At 42.6% G+C, this 18,089-nt stretch overlaps 1 protein-coding gene across 1 annotated transcript; it reads right to left on the bottom strand.

Moving 5' to 3' along the window:
* Positions 1–9,907: 9,907 nt before the first annotated feature.
* On the bottom strand, positions 9,908–13,109 carry LOC5563744 (valine--tRNA ligase). Its single transcript, XM_001647977.2, has 3 exons — positions 12,928–13,109; positions 10,085–12,864; positions 9,908–10,015 (listed from the first exon to the last, which is right to left on the bottom strand). Exons 1-3 carry the CDS (start codon positions 13,037–13,039, stop codon positions 9,965–9,967), a joined length of 2,943 nt encoding a protein of 980 aa, XP_001648027.2. The 5' UTR covers positions 13,040–13,109; the 3' UTR covers positions 9,908–9,964.
* Between the last annotated feature and the right edge of the window lie 4,980 nt (positions 13,110–18,089).

Raw genomic sequence — 18,089 nt, forward strand, 5'->3', positions numbered from 1 at the left:
AGTATTTCTGAAAGTGATCCGGTGATTTCGCATCTGACCCGTTGTTGAGAATATCCTCTGCAGTCGATCAGGATGTGTGGGATTGTTATTTGGGTTCCACAAAATCGACATATAGGCGGTAAGGTTTTGTCGATGAGATGTGAATGGGTGAGACGAGTGTGCCCTATGCGAAGCCTTGTCAGAGTCCGTTGTTCGGAAGTATTGTTACGGTCTGGATATTTAACTGGAGAACACTTGATCAGTCGAAGTTGAGACTGGACTTGACGCCATTCAGATTCCCATGTGGACCAAACACTTCGCTTTAGAGCCATTTTTACGTCTTGAGAGGGTAGAGGAGTGTTCAGCTTGTGCTTGTTTCGCGCTGATTTAGCTAGGCTGTCTGCTCGTTCGTTCCCTGTAATACCACAGTGACCTGGGATCCAACAGAAGGTGATGTTCCTGTCCTTAGATAGTCTTTCTACTGATTGAATCCATGGGTGTTTGGATTGCCCACCTCGTAGAGCATCTATGCAGCTGGCGGAGTCAGTGAAGATGATGGTGCTGTGATTTCCATTTACTTTGGACACAGCAGTAAGCAGAGCATGGGCCTCTGCTGAGAATATGCTGCATTCGTCTGGTAGGGAATAGTTTTCTTCTTCTTCATCCATGACAACCCCAACCCCAGTAAAGGAGCCATCTTTCGAGCCGTCAGTAAAGGATTTCACGTAGTGCCGGTAACGATTTGTTGTGAAGTCCTGGAACATTGGTATCACGATCCTACTATTCGTGCCAGCTTTAACGCTATTTCTAAAAAAATTATCAATGCGTGGAGGAAGGGTGTACCATTCTCGGTCGGTGTTTATGAGAGTAATGCAAATGTTCGGTAGGGAGTAGCCTGTTGTTTGCTGGAAGATGTCCTTTGCCCTTGATACCACTGGGTATTTGGAAGATAACAGATCTTTCTCCAGAAGTCGTACAGCTAATTTCGCTAGTCGTAGAGTTTGTGCAAGGCGGAAAGGTAGGCAGCCGGCTTCAGCCATAATAGATGTAGTGGGGCTAGATACAAATGCTCCAGAAGATAGGCGCAACTTCGTTGTATGTTGGCCCTAGCATCTGCTCCATATCCTCGGTGTTAGTACTTGTTAGCCCTAGGCCGTAAAATAATTTTGAAAAGATCAGTGCTGAACCTGCGCTGAGTAAGGTTGATCTGTTACTTCTCTACAACCGAGACCCTAGAATTCGGAGGATATTGATTCTACTGCTACAGCTTTTCTTGATAGTTGCTAGGTGCTGTTTGAAATTGAGTTTCGAGTCAACCATAATTCCCAGGATTTTAATTTTCCGCACTTGTGGGATGGGAATGCTGTTGATATTGATCGCTCGACCTCGTATACGGTGGCGTTGACGACAACAGTGCATAAGCTTGGATTTAGCTGGAGCAATGGAGAAACCTACGCTGGCTGCCCATTCCGTTACGATTCCAACGGTTTTCCTCATGCTCTGGCGAACTAATCGACGGTTGTTTCCTTTCACTACGAGAAGAACATCATCAGCGTATAAAAGAATTTCAGCACTCGACGGATTTTTTTTTGAAAATAGGCTGCATGGCTACCAAGAACAGCGTAACTGACAAAATAGATCCTTGTGGCACGCCATTGTCCGCTTTTCTGAGGCTTGATGTAGATCCATTGGCGAACACCTGGAAACGTCTGTTTGCAAGGAAACTGGATAGCATGTTCATCATTCGACCAGAGATTTTCCATTCTTTCAGTGTGTGGAGGATGCCAGGTTTCCAGGTGGTGTCGTAGGCCTTGGATATGTCCAGAATCACAATCTCAACATGCTCGTCGTTTTCAAAGCTGAGCAAAGATTCGAGTGCAGCCAAGTGGGAATCCACACCTTTTCCCGACCGGAAGGCGTGTTGACGTGGGTCCAGTCTTTGGTTTGTTTCGAACTCAGTGATAAGCCGACGGTTGACCATTCTCTCGAAAACTTTACCCATGCAGCTCAGAAGAGCTATTGGTCTATAGCCATCCGCTCTGCTACGGTCCGAATCAGGTTTGGGAATTGGCATTATTGTTCCTAGCTTCCACTGATCGGGGAATGTACCGTTGTCCCAGATACGATTAAAAAGCTCCAGCATTGCAACTTTCGATGATATTGGTAGCCGTTGCAGCATTGGGTATCCAATGTTGTCTGCGCCTATTGATGAACCTGCTTTGCGCTCTAAGGCCCATAAGAGTTCCTCCAAAGTAAAGTCTTGGTTGTATTTTTTATAGAGATGCGGTCGCTGAGTTTGCCCGAACGCATTCCAGTCAGATTTATGTTGCCGTCTAAACTTATCAGGGTAAGTAGCATTGGAGGATTTACTTTCATATTCATCGGCTAAAGCTTCCGATACGTCCCTATCATTGTTAGTGAGGGCAGTTGGTAGATTAAGTGTGATTGTGGTGGTGGATTTTTTGCCTTGGAGTCTGTTAATCTTACTCCACACTTCGCTGGCTGGACTATTAGGATTAATGCTTTCGACGAAATCTTCCCAGCATTTTTGCTTTGCTTCTTTGACGATTTTTCGAGCTTTAGACCGGGCAATTTGAAATTGTCGAAGTGCATCGAGCTTTTGGGGATCTTCGTCACTTAACCGCCGGAGAGCACGTAACCGCTTCCGTCTTTGCTTCACTGCTGATTTGACGTCTTCGTTCCACCATGCGACAGATTTCGTTCCCCTTCTTCCGGAAGTTTTTGGAATGGATGCTGCCGCCGCCGAAATGATATAGTCTGAAAATTCCTCCACTGTCAGCAAGTGTCCTGGGCGTAGAGTGTTGCTTGTGAGTTCTTCGAAGCATTTCCAATCGGCTTTGGTATAAATCCATTTTGCCCGGGTTAGTGGTTCGTTAGAGACGTCGAGCGTGTTGATTAGGATCGGTAGATGGTCGCTGTCCGAGGAATCCGTCAGAATTTTCCAGATGAACTTTCCTGCCATAGATGTGGAACACATAGAGATGTCGAGCGCTTGCGAGTTACCAGTTACTGGATCTATTCGAGTATGGGAACCGTTGTTTAATACAATCATGTCATTTTCGACCACGAGCTCGAGGATTTTTTCACCTCTTCGACTTGCTTCTGTAGCTCCTGTACCGGTACGACTTCCCCAAGCGGCATGATGTGCGTTCACGTCACCCAATAGTAGGAAGGGTTTGGGAAGTTCTTCTGACAGATTTTTCAGTAGGAGTACTGCTTCCTTGTCCTTCGGTGGCAAGTAAATCGAGACGACGGTAATTTTCAGGGGCGCCAAAAGTTCGATGGCGACAGCTTGAATATTGGTTTTAAGCAAGATCCGTTGGAAAGGTGTTCCGGTCTTAATTGCCATGCCAGCACCTTGTCTCTCATGCGTTGAGCATTTGCTGAACAAAAACTCGTATCCGTTTCCAAGGAATTTGTTCGGAAGTTTGTGCCCATCTACGTTTGTTTCTTGCAGACAAATCACAACCGGTTGGTGTTTCGTGACTAAAATCTGCAATTCGCTACGGTGCGACCGAAGACCGCATATGTTCCACTGCATAGCGAATGAAGACGGAGGGAATCGTTCAGCGACGTCCGAAGCCGATGAAGGGGTGGAGGATCTAGAGTTGGAATGCGGTGGCCTGGAATACTGTTGGTATCTGTTGCTATCAGGGCCGAATGTGGTGTTGCTCGACTCGACTGGATTCCAGGAGGAAGGCGAGAAAGCAAGGCGCTCGTGACAGGCCTCATTCAAGTCCCCCCAGACATCCACTCCCAAGTTTGGGAGGGGGGAGGTTACTACACGCTCTCCCTCCCCTCGTCGAGGACGCCCGCGAACTGGGCTGGAGGTACTTGGTTTGCTGTTGTTGTTTGTGTTGATGTTGTTACTCTCTGGCGTCGTAGTTGATTTACACTCAAAATAATCCAAACGTCATTGTTACGTGAAAACATACGTGGTTTTTTTCCATCGCACTTTTCACGTAGCTGTTACGTTAATCATAGGTAGCCCAGAATGAACGCATGAACTTTCGAACTTCGTCCATTCCACCGGCGCTACAAGTAAGAGCTACGTGGATTTTCCGGTAGCCTTTACGAAGCGTTTCAATAGGACCTAGATGGTTTTGCATTAAATTAACTAGAATATAGACCAACTTTATCTCTAATAGGCTTTGGAAGAAAACTAATTCCCAATTGGAAAATGTAAACAAATCTAAAAGATTGTGATATATTTATATTCAATCTGAGCATTGTGAATCTTGTTTCCCAAATGTTGTGAGTATGTTCTGTTTTTTTGCAGCCTTCGCGTGCTATAATTGATAGAGGTTATAAATCAGATGTAAAATATGAAGTTATGCGGGGATTCTTCGGTATTCAAAGCATATTTACCTTAAAATCAATCTAACACAGGGTTTAAAGTTCAGCAGCTTCTGAAGTTCTGCAAAAATCAAGCGGGCGCCATCTTAGAATTTGCGTTCAACACCGAATGTACGTACAATATGCAGATGTCAAAATGAACTTAGGCACCTACGTGAATTTCACGTAAGTGCGATAGGTAACCTCAGTAACAATTACCGATTCACTATTTGATGGTTATGAATGGATTAGTGATCTTTATCTTAGTCAGGTGAAGTGAAGGCAAAATGAATTTGGAATGATCTACGTGATTTTTCACGTAGCAATGACGTTTGGATTTTTTTGAGTGTAAGTCCTATAAGGATGGGAGAGTTCGAGGGAGTATACTGGTTCACAGTTAGGGAAAATGATGCAGGAATACTTGCCTTAGAGAGAAAATTGACCACGACGACTGCCGCCAGAGGCTCATCGGAAATATCCGGAACATCCCTGGTCAGGGTCGACGTGGTGAGCCTCGCACTTGGCGAATCAGGGTTTGTAGAACTTGACGATGGCACAGGTTTCAGGTTGTTGTAGTGGTCGTAGGCAACAGAATCAGATACGACAGCGCATGGTAGCGCTAGAAGTTTCCAATTGATGGACATTGGAGCTTGGAGGTCCGCGGATAGAGGGTTGGATACCTGAATTGTCTCATTTTTCTGCTTCTCTTTCGGAGGTGTAGGGGTTGCTGAGGACACTCTACTTTCCTCAGCAACAAAGAGCTTGTAATCTTGGTTGGTATAGTCTAGCGTGGTGCAGAATTGTTGTCCATGATCGGGTCCAGGGGTATATTTGCAGGGGTCTAATCTTGCGTCGGTGGATAGTCGTCGTTCTACCGTTATCGTGTCCGTTTTCGATGCCAGGTCAATATTGAGATTCGGTGAGGAGTTTTGAGGGGTTTTACGAGTCATTATCCACTGTGGTTGCACTGCTAGACGTACCTGGGAGATTCTGTACACGCTTTCCACGATTGGCACTGGAACTTGTTGGAGAGATTTCAAATATACGTTTGCCACTTCGGCTCCGAGTACGGGCGCCCACATCGGTCCCGATGTCGCGGTTGTCTTTCCTTTTAGCTGGTGGTGAGACAAATGTCTTATCTTTTCTCGATTGATGTGTTGTCTTGTGGGGGATGTTGGGGACTGGGTTTGATGAAGTGGTCTGGTTGTCCATGAATGGGCTGGGTTGAGAACTTGGCCGCAGTGATTCTCGAGGAGTTGGTGTGAGGGCAGCAAACTTTTTAGTCAAGTCGGCTACTTCCCAAGTAACCATGGAGCATTATATCATTGCATATATAATGTAGCTGCATCAGTGAATCAAATTATCATCAAAATAGACAAAAAACAAACAACAAAAAAAGCTCGCTCACAACCGTTTGTCGCAACTGTTGCGGATAAGGAAACAATCAAAAGCAAAATTGTCATGACAATCACAGAGCGCAACATTGTTGCAACCTTTTCAACTCGCAATTAATCAGTTATTTTAAACACAATACCAAATTTGTTTTATGGATGCTGTTTGATAATGTGTCAATGTTTACCAACACGGAGAAAGTTCTCGAAAATTGCAATGCGAAGCACAGAAAATCGCTTCGCATGTGGTGATCGATCTTTGTCATATTCTGTTCCAGTGATGATAAACTGATGTTGCGGAATGAAATTGTTGCAACAAGAATAGGAGGTGACAATGTCTTTGTTGTTGCGTGTTGGGTGACAATTGATTCACTGAGCTGCATTGCCGTAAGCCTACCATTAAAGTAGTTTAAAAGTGGAAAAGGGCCCTTTTTTTTTAAAGTGATATTATAGTGCATTGATACATTTCTAATGTAGAATTAATGCTTCATTGCTGGACAGCTCTTGAAGTATGTCGAATAAAAGCAATGTTACATCAATATTGTTGATATGCAGTAGAATACGTGCAATGTTATAATGCTTGTGGTTACTTGGGTTGTTTTTGGAGTGTCGCTATTAATTTGTCCTTTACTGCTAGTTCTTGTTTGAGCTGGTTTTGGATCGTGCGGGCAATAGTTTCTCTCCTATTTTCTTCGTTGAAGAGGCGCCTGGCTTCACCAAACGAGATGTTTTGATCCACTTTTATGTGGATGATTTTGTCTTCTTCTTTGAATTTAGCGCAGTCCCGTGAACTAATGGGGTGCTCTTTTTCGCAATGGTAACAGTGTTGGGTGTTGTTGCATTGTTCTCCTTCTGCTAAATGGAGCGGTTGTGAGCAACGTAGGCAAATGCCGGACTTTTGACAGGCTTTTCGGGGGTGGCCGTATCATCCACAGTTGTAGCACAGTAGCGGAGATGGGTAGTATGTCCGCACTGGAATACGCAACAACCCAAAGAAGACATGATCTGGAAGTGTTGTACCGTGAAAAGCTAGGATCAGCAGCGGGGTGTTCTGGAGCTTGCCATTTACTCGCTTTTTGATGCGACGGACTGCTTGTACTTCTTGGGAGATCAGATGCTTGTGGATCACTTGTTCGTCCGTATTGATTGAGTCCGGCTCATATACGATGCCCTGCACCGTGTTTAGGGTTGGGTGTGGGAATATTTCTATCTCCGTACCATCGGAGAGCTCAGTCAACTGCGTTAGCTCATTAACGATACTTCTGGAGGTAGTGCGAAGTAGGTATCGTGAACCACGACCCTTCGCGGGTAGCTTTTACGCTTCTGGCTTCTTTAATACCGATTGCCGATTCTACAGATAAGCCGATGACAAACGGTTCAGGAAGTTGAGGATCGTCCGTTACACCGTCGGGCACTTTGCATCGCAGAACTAAAACCATGGGTTGACCCAAATCATCCTTATTAAGCATCCATCCCGGCACTCTTCCACCGCGCTGAGACCCAGCTGGGTCACCGGGGGCCCCCGCCAATACGGCGGGGGGTTCGCCGGCCATTAGGCTGAGCGTCAGAAGCACTAATTCGGATAGATTTCTATTTTCGATTAATCGCGACGAATAATTAAGTGTCGATTTTGATCAGTTTTTGACACCAACTTCTATTCGGGATCAGTATAGTCTATTGTTACAGCGTTTGTGTGGGTAGGAATAACAACTGCACCACCGTGAGACACTTTTTAATGATTTGCACTGTGAGTCCTTAGAGATTTCACCAGGACTTCACGATGACCGTGGCAGCACCGGCGAGACCAATTGCGTAATGATGGTTTTGAAAATTAATTGCGCGAAATTCGGAGAAAACCGTGCAAAAAACATACGAGCTACTGGCACGTGTTGATGTACGACGTAACCCGAACACTCGAAACTGATTTGTTGAAATAATTCGACAACATTATAACTGCAACATTTCCAATGTTAGTTCTTACATTATGGGACAGCAATTGCATTTCTGCTCTGTAGAATTTACACCGCTCCTTATTTTTGGTCAAGAAAATCGGATATGACATCGGATAACTCTTCGGGAGAAATCAAACGGAACCCTTCAATAAGGTATTTAGAATTTTTTTTGTGGATACGCCTATACACCATTTTTATATTTTGAATTAGCTTTACATAGAAATTCCACGAGATTTTCGTGCGTTCTCTTATATTAAAACTTTTCAATCAACGTCTTCCTTTTAATCGGCTGTCCAAAGTAAACATATTAATATCGTAATATTTGGCAATATTTTTTTAGAGAAGTTCCATGATAATAGCTTTTAACACTTTGAGTATAGTGTTTCTTGAATTATCAGCACGTTCTGTTGTTTTATGATAATTGCGAACCTTGTATACTTATGGCTACCTAAAGAGAAAACACAAAATCAATCTCTAATAAGAAACTTTTCACTTGCCCCACGTCATTAGAAAATTGACGGTGTTTCAATTTAGTTAGTTTTAGTTCTATGTCGAACCAATTCTGAAACTTTTTTATTGCAGTTTAAAACTGTCAGAGGGGACAACTTAGAAGTGGTACAGAAAATTATTTTCCGCAACTTTTTTCCGCTGAAAATATTAAAATAAGAATGCACGCCACCAACTTGTTACGGAGTTATATTTAACAGGTTAACAATCTTTCGCTCCTTTATGCAATAATGGTTGAAAAATCTCAGGAATCTCTTACATATCGTAATATTCTGAATGGCCTCGAAGGTTTGCACATGAGTTTAAAACGTTAATTCACATATTTAGTAAAATATGCAAATTATTTTCACTTACCCCATTTACCCACTTGCCCCGCGGTACCTGACAGTCGAATTTCGTTCGTTGCACTATCTTTAGGTGAGCTTCGTTTTAATTGGGCTCCCGTTAGGTGGGCTATAGCCGAAGGCAAACGTCATTTTCTGACATACGACGCAATTTATCAATGTTGGTAGCCCTGATTATCTTTTGTTCTATGCTATTTGACAGATCGAAACTCAACCTAATTAGTGAAAGTCTTTCACTAAGTGGGCTACAGGTTTAGTGCAATGAACGAAAGTTGACTATAATTGATCCATGAGTTGTTTGATGGATATTTCAAGTGAATTTATTGTCTAGGACATTTGCTTAGAAATTGTTGAAGAAATTCCTGAAAACCTCTGGAGGTATTTCTAGAACAATCTGAGGTAAAAATAAATCTCTAAGCGTAGAGGAAGTTTTGTGGATTTTCTAGATAAATTTTCAAGTGAATTTTTGATAAAACAATGATTCCGATCCTCGGAAAACATGCTGTAGGATCTTCTGAAAGAATTTCTAGAAAACTATCGAACGGAATCGGAATCCCTGAATGAATTTGTATAGTAATGATCGGAATAATTGCTGTGGTACTTGCTACGAATAATGAAAGAACTCATGGAGATTTTATTTGAGAAATTACTCGTGAATTTTTGAAAAGAATCGCAAGAGTTATTCTTAGATATGTTGGAAATTTCTAAAAACAAAAGAAAATCAATAGTTTGTACAACATTCCGGTTCGTTGCGAAGGAAATTGGGCCGCAAAAGAAACTTCCACAGCAGAGGTCAAACGGTCAACCTTGGGTCGAACCACAGAACTCCCAGGTAATTCGCTCAACCCATGAATCACATAACAACTACTAACGCAGTTGTTATAATAATTGATAGAAAAAACTCTAGACGAAATCCTGGAATACTCTGGAAAAATGTTCTGAGTGTTCCCTTTGGAAATTACTGGAAGCAGTAGCGTTAGATTTCCAAAATCAAATTATGGAGAAATTCCTTCATATCCAGAAAGAGGGTATAATCTAGCCACAAAATAATCACTAATTTTCAAAATTTCAAAATTGTTTCATGCTCAATAAAAAAATAAAGGACATCATGGGACTTGGTATGTTCTAACTTCAAATTGATAGAACAATCAACGGGCCAGATATGAGATGAATCTTCTAACTCTTCGCAGCCGCACAAAACGACCTGCTATCAGCTCTGGATTTAGATTTCAAACTGTTTTACCTTTAGTTGTTCTGGTTATCACAAGTAAACAAAACTAAAGAATGATCAATCACAAATACTAAATTAAGGTTCGTGTTCGCACTAAATAAAACAGGACAATATTTCGAATTGCTTTAGACATTGAGATGACCATGCTTATTCAGTAAAACAATTAACTAATATTTGCACCTACCTCGGTAAAGCTATAACAACCTAATTCACAATCCTTCGCATGTCTTCGATCTGTATCCGCAGTTGGTTGATCTGCAACAAAAATCCGAATTTGGATTTGGAAATGTGTCATTTTAGAATCTAATCGGAATTGTAACTTACCCGCTCGGCATGTTTCTTCTGGACCGCTTCGCTTGCCGATTTCTTGTAGCCCTCGTTGCTCACCGTACCCAACAACCGTTCCAACTCCGTCTCCAGTTTGACCATCTTTTTGCTGTTTCCGGATCCTGCTGGAGGGGACTTAGCTGTCGAAGACACCAGATTCGTGACGATCCCGAAAGAACACACGTGACTGGCAGTCGATTTGGTTGTGAATGATTGGGCATTGAACTGGGCTTCATTACGGTGTAGAACCACCCCGGAATTGAGAGTTAACTGTCGGATATTGTCGACATGCCGTTGAAGCAGCGCGTCCAACGTGTCCGATTTGGTAAGGATGTGCAGGACTGGGTCGTGTTTGCGGGCGATCGGCGTGGGTGATTCGCTTTTGGCCTGGCGAACACTTTGGCATATTTGAAGAAGCTGGTCCATGTCGGATTCTAGAGCAGGATTGATCCAGTCGTTGGGTTGGAAGGCGAGGTCGGGTGGCGGGAGATGTGGCCTCAATTCGGCCACTAGATATGGGGTGAATACATCCATGTGATGCAATCCGAGCGAAAGGCAGTGCTGCAGGACTAGACAGTGATTTGCGGCGGCGGATTTGTGCTGATCGTTCATCAGGACTTTGGTGGATTCTAAGTAGACATCGCAGAAATTGTTGTAGAAGAAAGTTTTGAGAGCTGCGGTGGCGAGATGGAAGTTGTAGGCTTCCAAGGCACTTTTGAAGGTTGCGATTGTGTTGCCCAGGCGACTCAGAATCCATCGATCCATTTCCGTTAGGGACTCTTTGGTTAGAAGGCGGCCTGCCGGGTTATACTTTTCGGCGCTTCCCAGGGTATAGCGAGTCGCTTGCCATATTTTGTTGAAGAATAGCTTGTTTGTGTAGCATTCTTGAACATTGAAATTGATGAAGTGATTCTTCACGTTGCTCGAACAGAGAGTGAACCTTAGTGCATCTGTACCACACTCAGGAATTCCGTTGGGGAACATCTTCTTCTGTCCGGAAACCGATTTCTTCAACTCTGAAGCCGACAAAACTCCTTGCTTGTGTGCAGCTTCCACTTCTTGATTCAGCTTTTCGAGTGATGTCCCTTTAATGACCTGTTCCGGCTTAATTACGTTTCCAAGGCTTTTGGACATTTTCCTTCCGTTTTCGTCACAAATGATCCCATGCAGCAGAATCTTCCCGAATGGCAGTTGACCCGTAAGCTCTTGACCTAGCATTACCATTCGGGCAACCCAGAAGAACAGGATATCGTGACCTGTCTCCATTAGATCCAGCGGATAATAACGTTTCAGATCTGCAGAATCTTGGGGCCAGCCCAATGCCGAGAACGGAAGCAAGGATGAAGAGAACCACGTATCCAAGACATCCGAATCTTGGATGACTTCAAAATCAACGGTCTTTAGAAACGATTGAGCCTTCTGCTGGGCTTCTTCCAGGCTCTTCGCAGCAATCCAACTCGACGCAGATCCAGATTTCACCTCGTAGGCCGGAATTCGATGTCCCCACCAAAGCTGACGGGAAATGCACCAATCGTGACATTTTTCCAGCCATCGGAACCAATCTTTTTCGAAGTGATTCGGCACAATCTTCAGTTGTCCACATTGGACCGCTTCGACTGCTCGCCGAGCCATTTCTTCGCATCGAACGAACCACTGAGGCCGCAACAGGAACTCAACGACGTCCTTCGAGCGAGAGCAAACCGGAAGAATCATCGAGTGCGGTTTGGTTCCTCTTAACAGATTGTTACGAGCTAGATAATCCATGATTTTCCCGCGCGCTTCGTACCGAGGTAGCTTGGAAAATGTACCGAAATCCTCCAGAATCGCCCCTTTGCTATCGATAACTTCTACGAGCTGAAGGCGATGCTTCTTGGCCATGTCGTAATCGTATCGATCGTGTGCCGGAGTAATCTTCACAGCCCCAGTGCCAAACTCAAGATCGACACTTTCATCGAATATCAACGGAATTTCATCCTTTCTAACCGGGTGCCACAGCATGGTCCTCTTATTCCTCAGGTGTTCGTAACGGCCATCATTTGGATTAACTGCTACAGCGACATCTCCCAGCATGGTCTCCGGCCTCGTTGTGGAAACCACAATCTCCTCAAACGATCCCTGCACTTTGTACGCAAAGTCGACCATTTCCCCAAACGTAATCTTCCTGCTGTATCCGGGAACATCCACCGGAGTCGGACCATTAATCTCCACATTCTCGACTTCAATGTCCGATATCGCCGATTCCAAGGAACACGACCAATTCACCAGCGACTTGTCCCGATAGATCATTCCCTTCTCGAACAACCGTACGAACGCTTCCTTCACCGCCTCCGTCTGTCGTTCATCCATCGTAAAGTATTCCCTGTTCCAATCCATCCGGCATCCCATCCTCTTCAAATCCTCCTCAATCCTCCCAGCCTTTTCCGCTTTCCACTTCCATATCTCCCTCAAAAACTCCTCCCGCCCCAAATCGTGCCTTCCCAGCCCCCGTTCCTTCTGGAGTTTCTTCTCCACCACCACCTGAGTCGCGATTCCGGCGTGATCCGTTCCCGGAATCCACACTGGCGCAAAACCTTCCTTCTCCTTCCATCGCACCAAAACATCCTGGATGGCACAGGTCAGGGCGTGTCCCAAGTGGAGCTCCCCGGTCACGTTCGGTGGAGGCAATAGTAAGCTGAACTTCTTGTTTCGGGCATCATCAGCGACCGGGGCGATTCTGGCGTCGATGTTCCTCCGGTTGGCGGCTTCGACTCGAGCCGGCTGATAAGCCGAATCTAGAACTGCAATAAAAAGGCTCAGGAGTAAAACCATCGTTTAACTCAGAAATGTGCGTACAAACTTACCTCGTTTGGTGCTGCAGCATCTCGAGGAAGTTTTCACCGAATGGAACCCAACAATATATTTTAGTTTTCTGGTAAATTTGATAGTTTTTTCAGCGCTCAAAAAGTGTAACATTCTTGCTCGTAACCGTCGAGAAGAAAGTGTTGCATCGATCGCGTGTTTTTGTTTTGATTTTAAGGGTGTTGCTGTTGTGACGCTTCGGTGACGCCTAGGTCTTGGAGTGACGCTTGCACAGATAAATTCCCGGATTTTGAAAGATTGCGAAAACGTAAACCTAGCGCAATACTCCTCTGCACTGTGACGTCACGCATCAATTTTGACAGGTACTGGCAGGGATGCCAGGTTGGAAGACATGTCTTCCATTGGAAGACATTTGAGTAGTGTGGAAGACATTTGGAAGACGAAAGATTTTTGGAAGACTTTTCAGAATTTTTGAAGACATTTGGAAGACAATTTAAATTATCAGCATTTTTAAAATTCCTAGATTTGAAAAAAAAAAAACAAATGAGTTGGAAATTACAAGTAGCCCTTCACAAAGATTATTGAACGTCTAAAACAAACTATAGCGATCCCTCCCCGAATTCCGTTAAAAAATTCTCTAAGGATTCCTTCAGATATTGATCTGAGAATTCTGACAAAGATTCTTCCAGAGTTTCTTCTAGGAATTCTTGCAGAGATTTGTCGAGACATTCTAGTAATGTATTCAAGTATTATTCCATAGAATCATCAAAATTATTCAAGGATTGTTACAAGGACTTTTTGAAATCTGTTTCGGTGTTTCTCGTGTTTTTTTTACGAATTCATCAAAAAAGTAAACAGATTCTTGTATGATTTTTTCTTTAGATTGCTACAATTGTTGCCTCTGAAACTATCCCAGGCATCTTTGGGAAATCTGTCAAGTTTTTTCACTGGTTTCTCCCGAAACTCCACCAGAATTCCTTCAACAATGGTTAACCTTAGGGTAACTTCACCGGTGGTCCAGATTGTTGAACCATGTTATAAATTGGAGGAATTCTATTGAAGTTCCTCCGATTTGTCCAACAGAATTTCCATCAGGAACTCCTCTGGGGATTTCTTTCAGGCAGAAATACCTCCGGGGATTTGCTGTAGGAATTTCTCTGGGGATTTGCTCTAGGAATCTCTTCGGGTATGTATTTCCTTTTGAAACTTTTCTCCATGGATTCGTCAAAAAATTCCGCCGGGAATTTCCTCCAGGAATCCCTTTTTGATTTTTTTCAGAAATTTCTCTGGGGATTTGCACCAGGATTTTTTCCGGAGTTTTGGACAAGGAATTACCTAGGGGATTTTTCTGGAAATTTGTTTCAACAATTCCTTTGGGGATTTTTTCCATAAAATCCTCCGATGATTTTTCCAAAAACTGCTCCGGGGATTTCCTCAGTGAATTCCATCCAGAATTCCTCTGGGGATTTCGTTTAGAAATCTATTAAGATTTTCTCCAGAAATTCTTTCGGAGACTTTTTCAGAGAATTTAACCGAAGATTTCTTCCAGGAATATCTCTGAGGAGTTGCACCGGGATTTTTTCCGGACATTTCGTCCAAGATTTCTTCTGAGTATTTCATCCAGCAATTTATTAACAAACTCCTTCGGGGATTTTCTCCAGAAATTGTTTCGACGATTTTTCCAGAGAATTTTTCAAAAGTTATCTCTCTGGAAATTCTTGTTGGAGCAGAATAACCACCGTGTAACCCCTCGTTGCTACCATTATTGCTAGAGAGAAGTAAGATAGAGAGTAAATACATTTTTCATTCGTTCGTTTTTCTTTGTATGAGTAACACGTTAATAAATCATTGTTCTTAGTTTAATCGCGTTTATTACCCTTTTTCTCCGATTATTCCGAGTTATCTCACTGTATTCTGCTAGTGGACTTCCGGCAGTTCTTTGTAGATTTGCTCTAGGAATTCCTCCGGGGATATCCCCCAACATATATTCCGGGGATTTTCTCCAGGAATTCCTCAGGGGATTCTCAATAGCAATTCTTTCAGGGATTTACTTCAGGAATGCCTCCAGAAAATTTTCCGGAAATTTCAATCAGATTTTTTTCGGGGATTTGCTACAGGAATTCCTTCGGGGATTTCCACCAGGAATTTCTCCGGAGATTTTTTCCTTTAATGCCTCCGAGAATTCTTTTGGAGCTTCGCCGGGAATTCATTCAGATTTCCTTCATAGTTCGTCCTGTTTTTTTATATCTCCAAGAATTCTCCATAGTTCCTCAAGTACGGTCAAACCTCCCTCAGTCGATATCTGAAAGGACCACCGACTCATGGAAATACCGAGTCATGGAACAGAAATGCTTTGGAAAGTTGTATGCGGGGACCATCATGGTAACCATGAAATGATGGGTTTTTGTATGGTTTCATGTGTCGATATCGAATAATGAAACATCGACTCATGGGTGTTTCACTATGATTCCTCGGAAATGCTCCAGAGCTGTTTAGGAGTTCTTCTGAAATTGCTTTGAAAAAATCACAACATTCACTCCGGGAAATTGTCCAGACTTCCCCAGGAAATTTCTAAAAAAAAATCTCCGGGAATTTCTCTAAACTTCCTCCAGGAATTCATCCAGAGTTCCTCCATGTTTTTTCAAGTTCTTCAAGAAATTATTTCGGATGTTCTCTGGATTTCGTTCAGCGATTCCTCGGAACGTTCTCCGGATTTCCAAAGGTTCCTCCGGTGTTCTTTCCAAACAGTGGGAATTGCTTCGAATTCCCCCCTTAGTTTCTTCAGGAATTTTTCCGGAGTTCGTCAAGCAATTTCCCCGAAATTGCTCTAGTAACGCCTCCGGAATTGCTCCAGAAACACAACCGGAGTTTCTACAAGAACGCCTCCTGAGTTCACCCAGGAATTGCTTCGTAGTTCCTCCAGGATTTCCTTCGGAAATTCTCTTAGATTTTGTGCAGAGTTTCTGTAGGAATTCCTTTAGAGTTCCTTCGGGAATTCCTTCGAAGCATCACCTGAAATTCGTTAGGAGCAATTAGCAATTATTTTGGATTTTTTCCAGCATATCCTCCGAAGTTCCTCTAAAGCTCCAGGAGAAACTCTGGAGGAATTGCTGAAGGAACTCCGAAAGAATTGCTGGAGGACTCGAAAAGAAATTCATCGGGGAAATACGAAAAAAAACCTGGAAGAATTCCTGAAAGAACTGCGCAACAATTCCAAAGGAGCTATGAAGGAAATCCAAATCCTGGATGAAATCCACGGAGAAATTGCTATAGGAAATCACATGAGAAAATCCTGGAGAAAATCCCGGAGGAGTTCTTGGGGGAAATCTCCGGGGGAATTCTTTGAAAAATTCTCCCGAGGAATCCCTACGGATTTCTAACTTTCAAAAATTCCTCCAGTAGTTTTTCCCTGAAAGAATTTCTGGTGGAATTACGAACCAGAAATTCTTCCAGTGTTCTTCCAGGAATTCCTCTGGAGTTTCTCTGAATATTACTTCATTTTTACTCCAGAAATCCTTCACAGTTTCTTAGGGAATTCCTCCACAATTGATTTGGAAATTTCTCCAGAGTTTTTCCAGCAATTCTTACAAAGCTCCATCGGAAATTTATTGGCAGTTCTTTCGGAAAAAAAAGTTTCAAATCTCTCAATGCTTTTCAGCAGGAACCTTCAGAGAAATCTCTAGTGAATACAATCCATGGTAGAATTAATAGCAGGAAATTCAGAGAAGAATCCCTGAAGTTAATAGTGCAGATAATTCCTAAAGAATGTTCAAAGGAATTTTGGGGTAACTTGTTTGAAAACTGTTAACGAAATTTTTAAGATCGCGAGAAGAAATCATAGAAGAGTACATGGACTACTTATTGCAAAACCGATTGAGAAATTTTCTAAAGAGTCTGAAGAAAACCATGAAAAATTATTAAATATTTGCTAAAATTTCTGGAGATTGCTGGAGCAAAGCTCACCTTTTATAAAATGTGTATACAAATTTCTGGAGGATTTCCTGGAGAAAGTCTTTGTGAATTGAATGTGAATTATTGCAGAAATTCTTGATCAAACCTTTGAAGAAATTCTTGGATGAAGAACAAAAAGTTTCTCGATGATTTGCTGGAATATCATAGAAAATTTCTGAACTCTCTCTTCTTTTCTGGCGTTACGTCCCCACTGGGACAGAGCCTGCTTCTCAGCGTAGTGTTCTCATGAGCACTTCCACAGTTATTAACTGAGAGCTTACTATGCCAATGACCATTTTTGCATGCGTATATCGTGTGGCAGGTACGATGATACTTTATGCCCTGGGAAGTCGAGAAAATTTCCAACCCGAAAAGATCCTCGACCGGTGGGATTCGAACCCACGACCCTCAGCTTGGTCTTGCTGAATAGCTGCGCGTTTACCGCTACGGCTATCTGGGCCCCATAAATAAAATTTCTGAAGGAACTCGTAAAAAAGTATTCTGCTAGAAATTTTATCAATTAAATTGTTCATTCAATTTATCCTTTTTGCAATGCTTAGAGGAATATATCCATATTATCTTGGAAGAATCATTCGATATTCTTTTAGATACATTTCATGAAACATCACTCGAGAATTCCGTGAATAAATAAATGTAGATATATTTTTATGGGTTTATGTAGCAGTCTGTGAAGGTATTCATAGACGAGTTTCTGGTTGAACTCCTGATGGATTCTCAAGAATAATTATTCATAACCAAAGGGACTTCCGATTAAATTGAAATCTGGTTGAAAATAAAACAATGCACAGCTTAGCTATTGCCTGACAAGTATGGTTTTAATCCTAGCATAGTTTTCTTTGAAGAAATTATTCAACAATAATGTCAAACATGATAGAAGAGAGCCTAATTTTCTGACTTACCAGACCTAAGTAAAAATGGAAAAAATTTCACAACTGAAACAGAAAAACTCTGAGTTAAAATCAACAAATAAAAAAACACACAGCAGTTTTAGTTTGAAAGTAAAACAGCTGTGTGTATTTATTTTTTCAGAATTAGCGATTTTAAAGCAGAAAACTGTATTTTTTTCAGTTTTGGCATTTACTTGGGCCTTAACCCGAAAATTTATAGAGTTTATGAAGTTACCATGATAATTGAAAAGTTTTAAGTGGAAGACATTGGAAGACATTTTTCCATGCAATTGGAAGACATTGGAAAAAATCACCTGGCATCCCTGGGTACTGGTCATGTTGTT

This window comes from Aedes aegypti, chromosome 2, assembly GCF_002204515.2.
Source record: "Aedes aegypti strain LVP_AGWG chromosome 2, AaegL5.0 Primary Assembly, whole genome shotgun sequence".
NCBI classification, from domain to species: domain Eukaryota; kingdom Metazoa; phylum Arthropoda; class Insecta; order Diptera; family Culicidae; genus Aedes; species Aedes aegypti.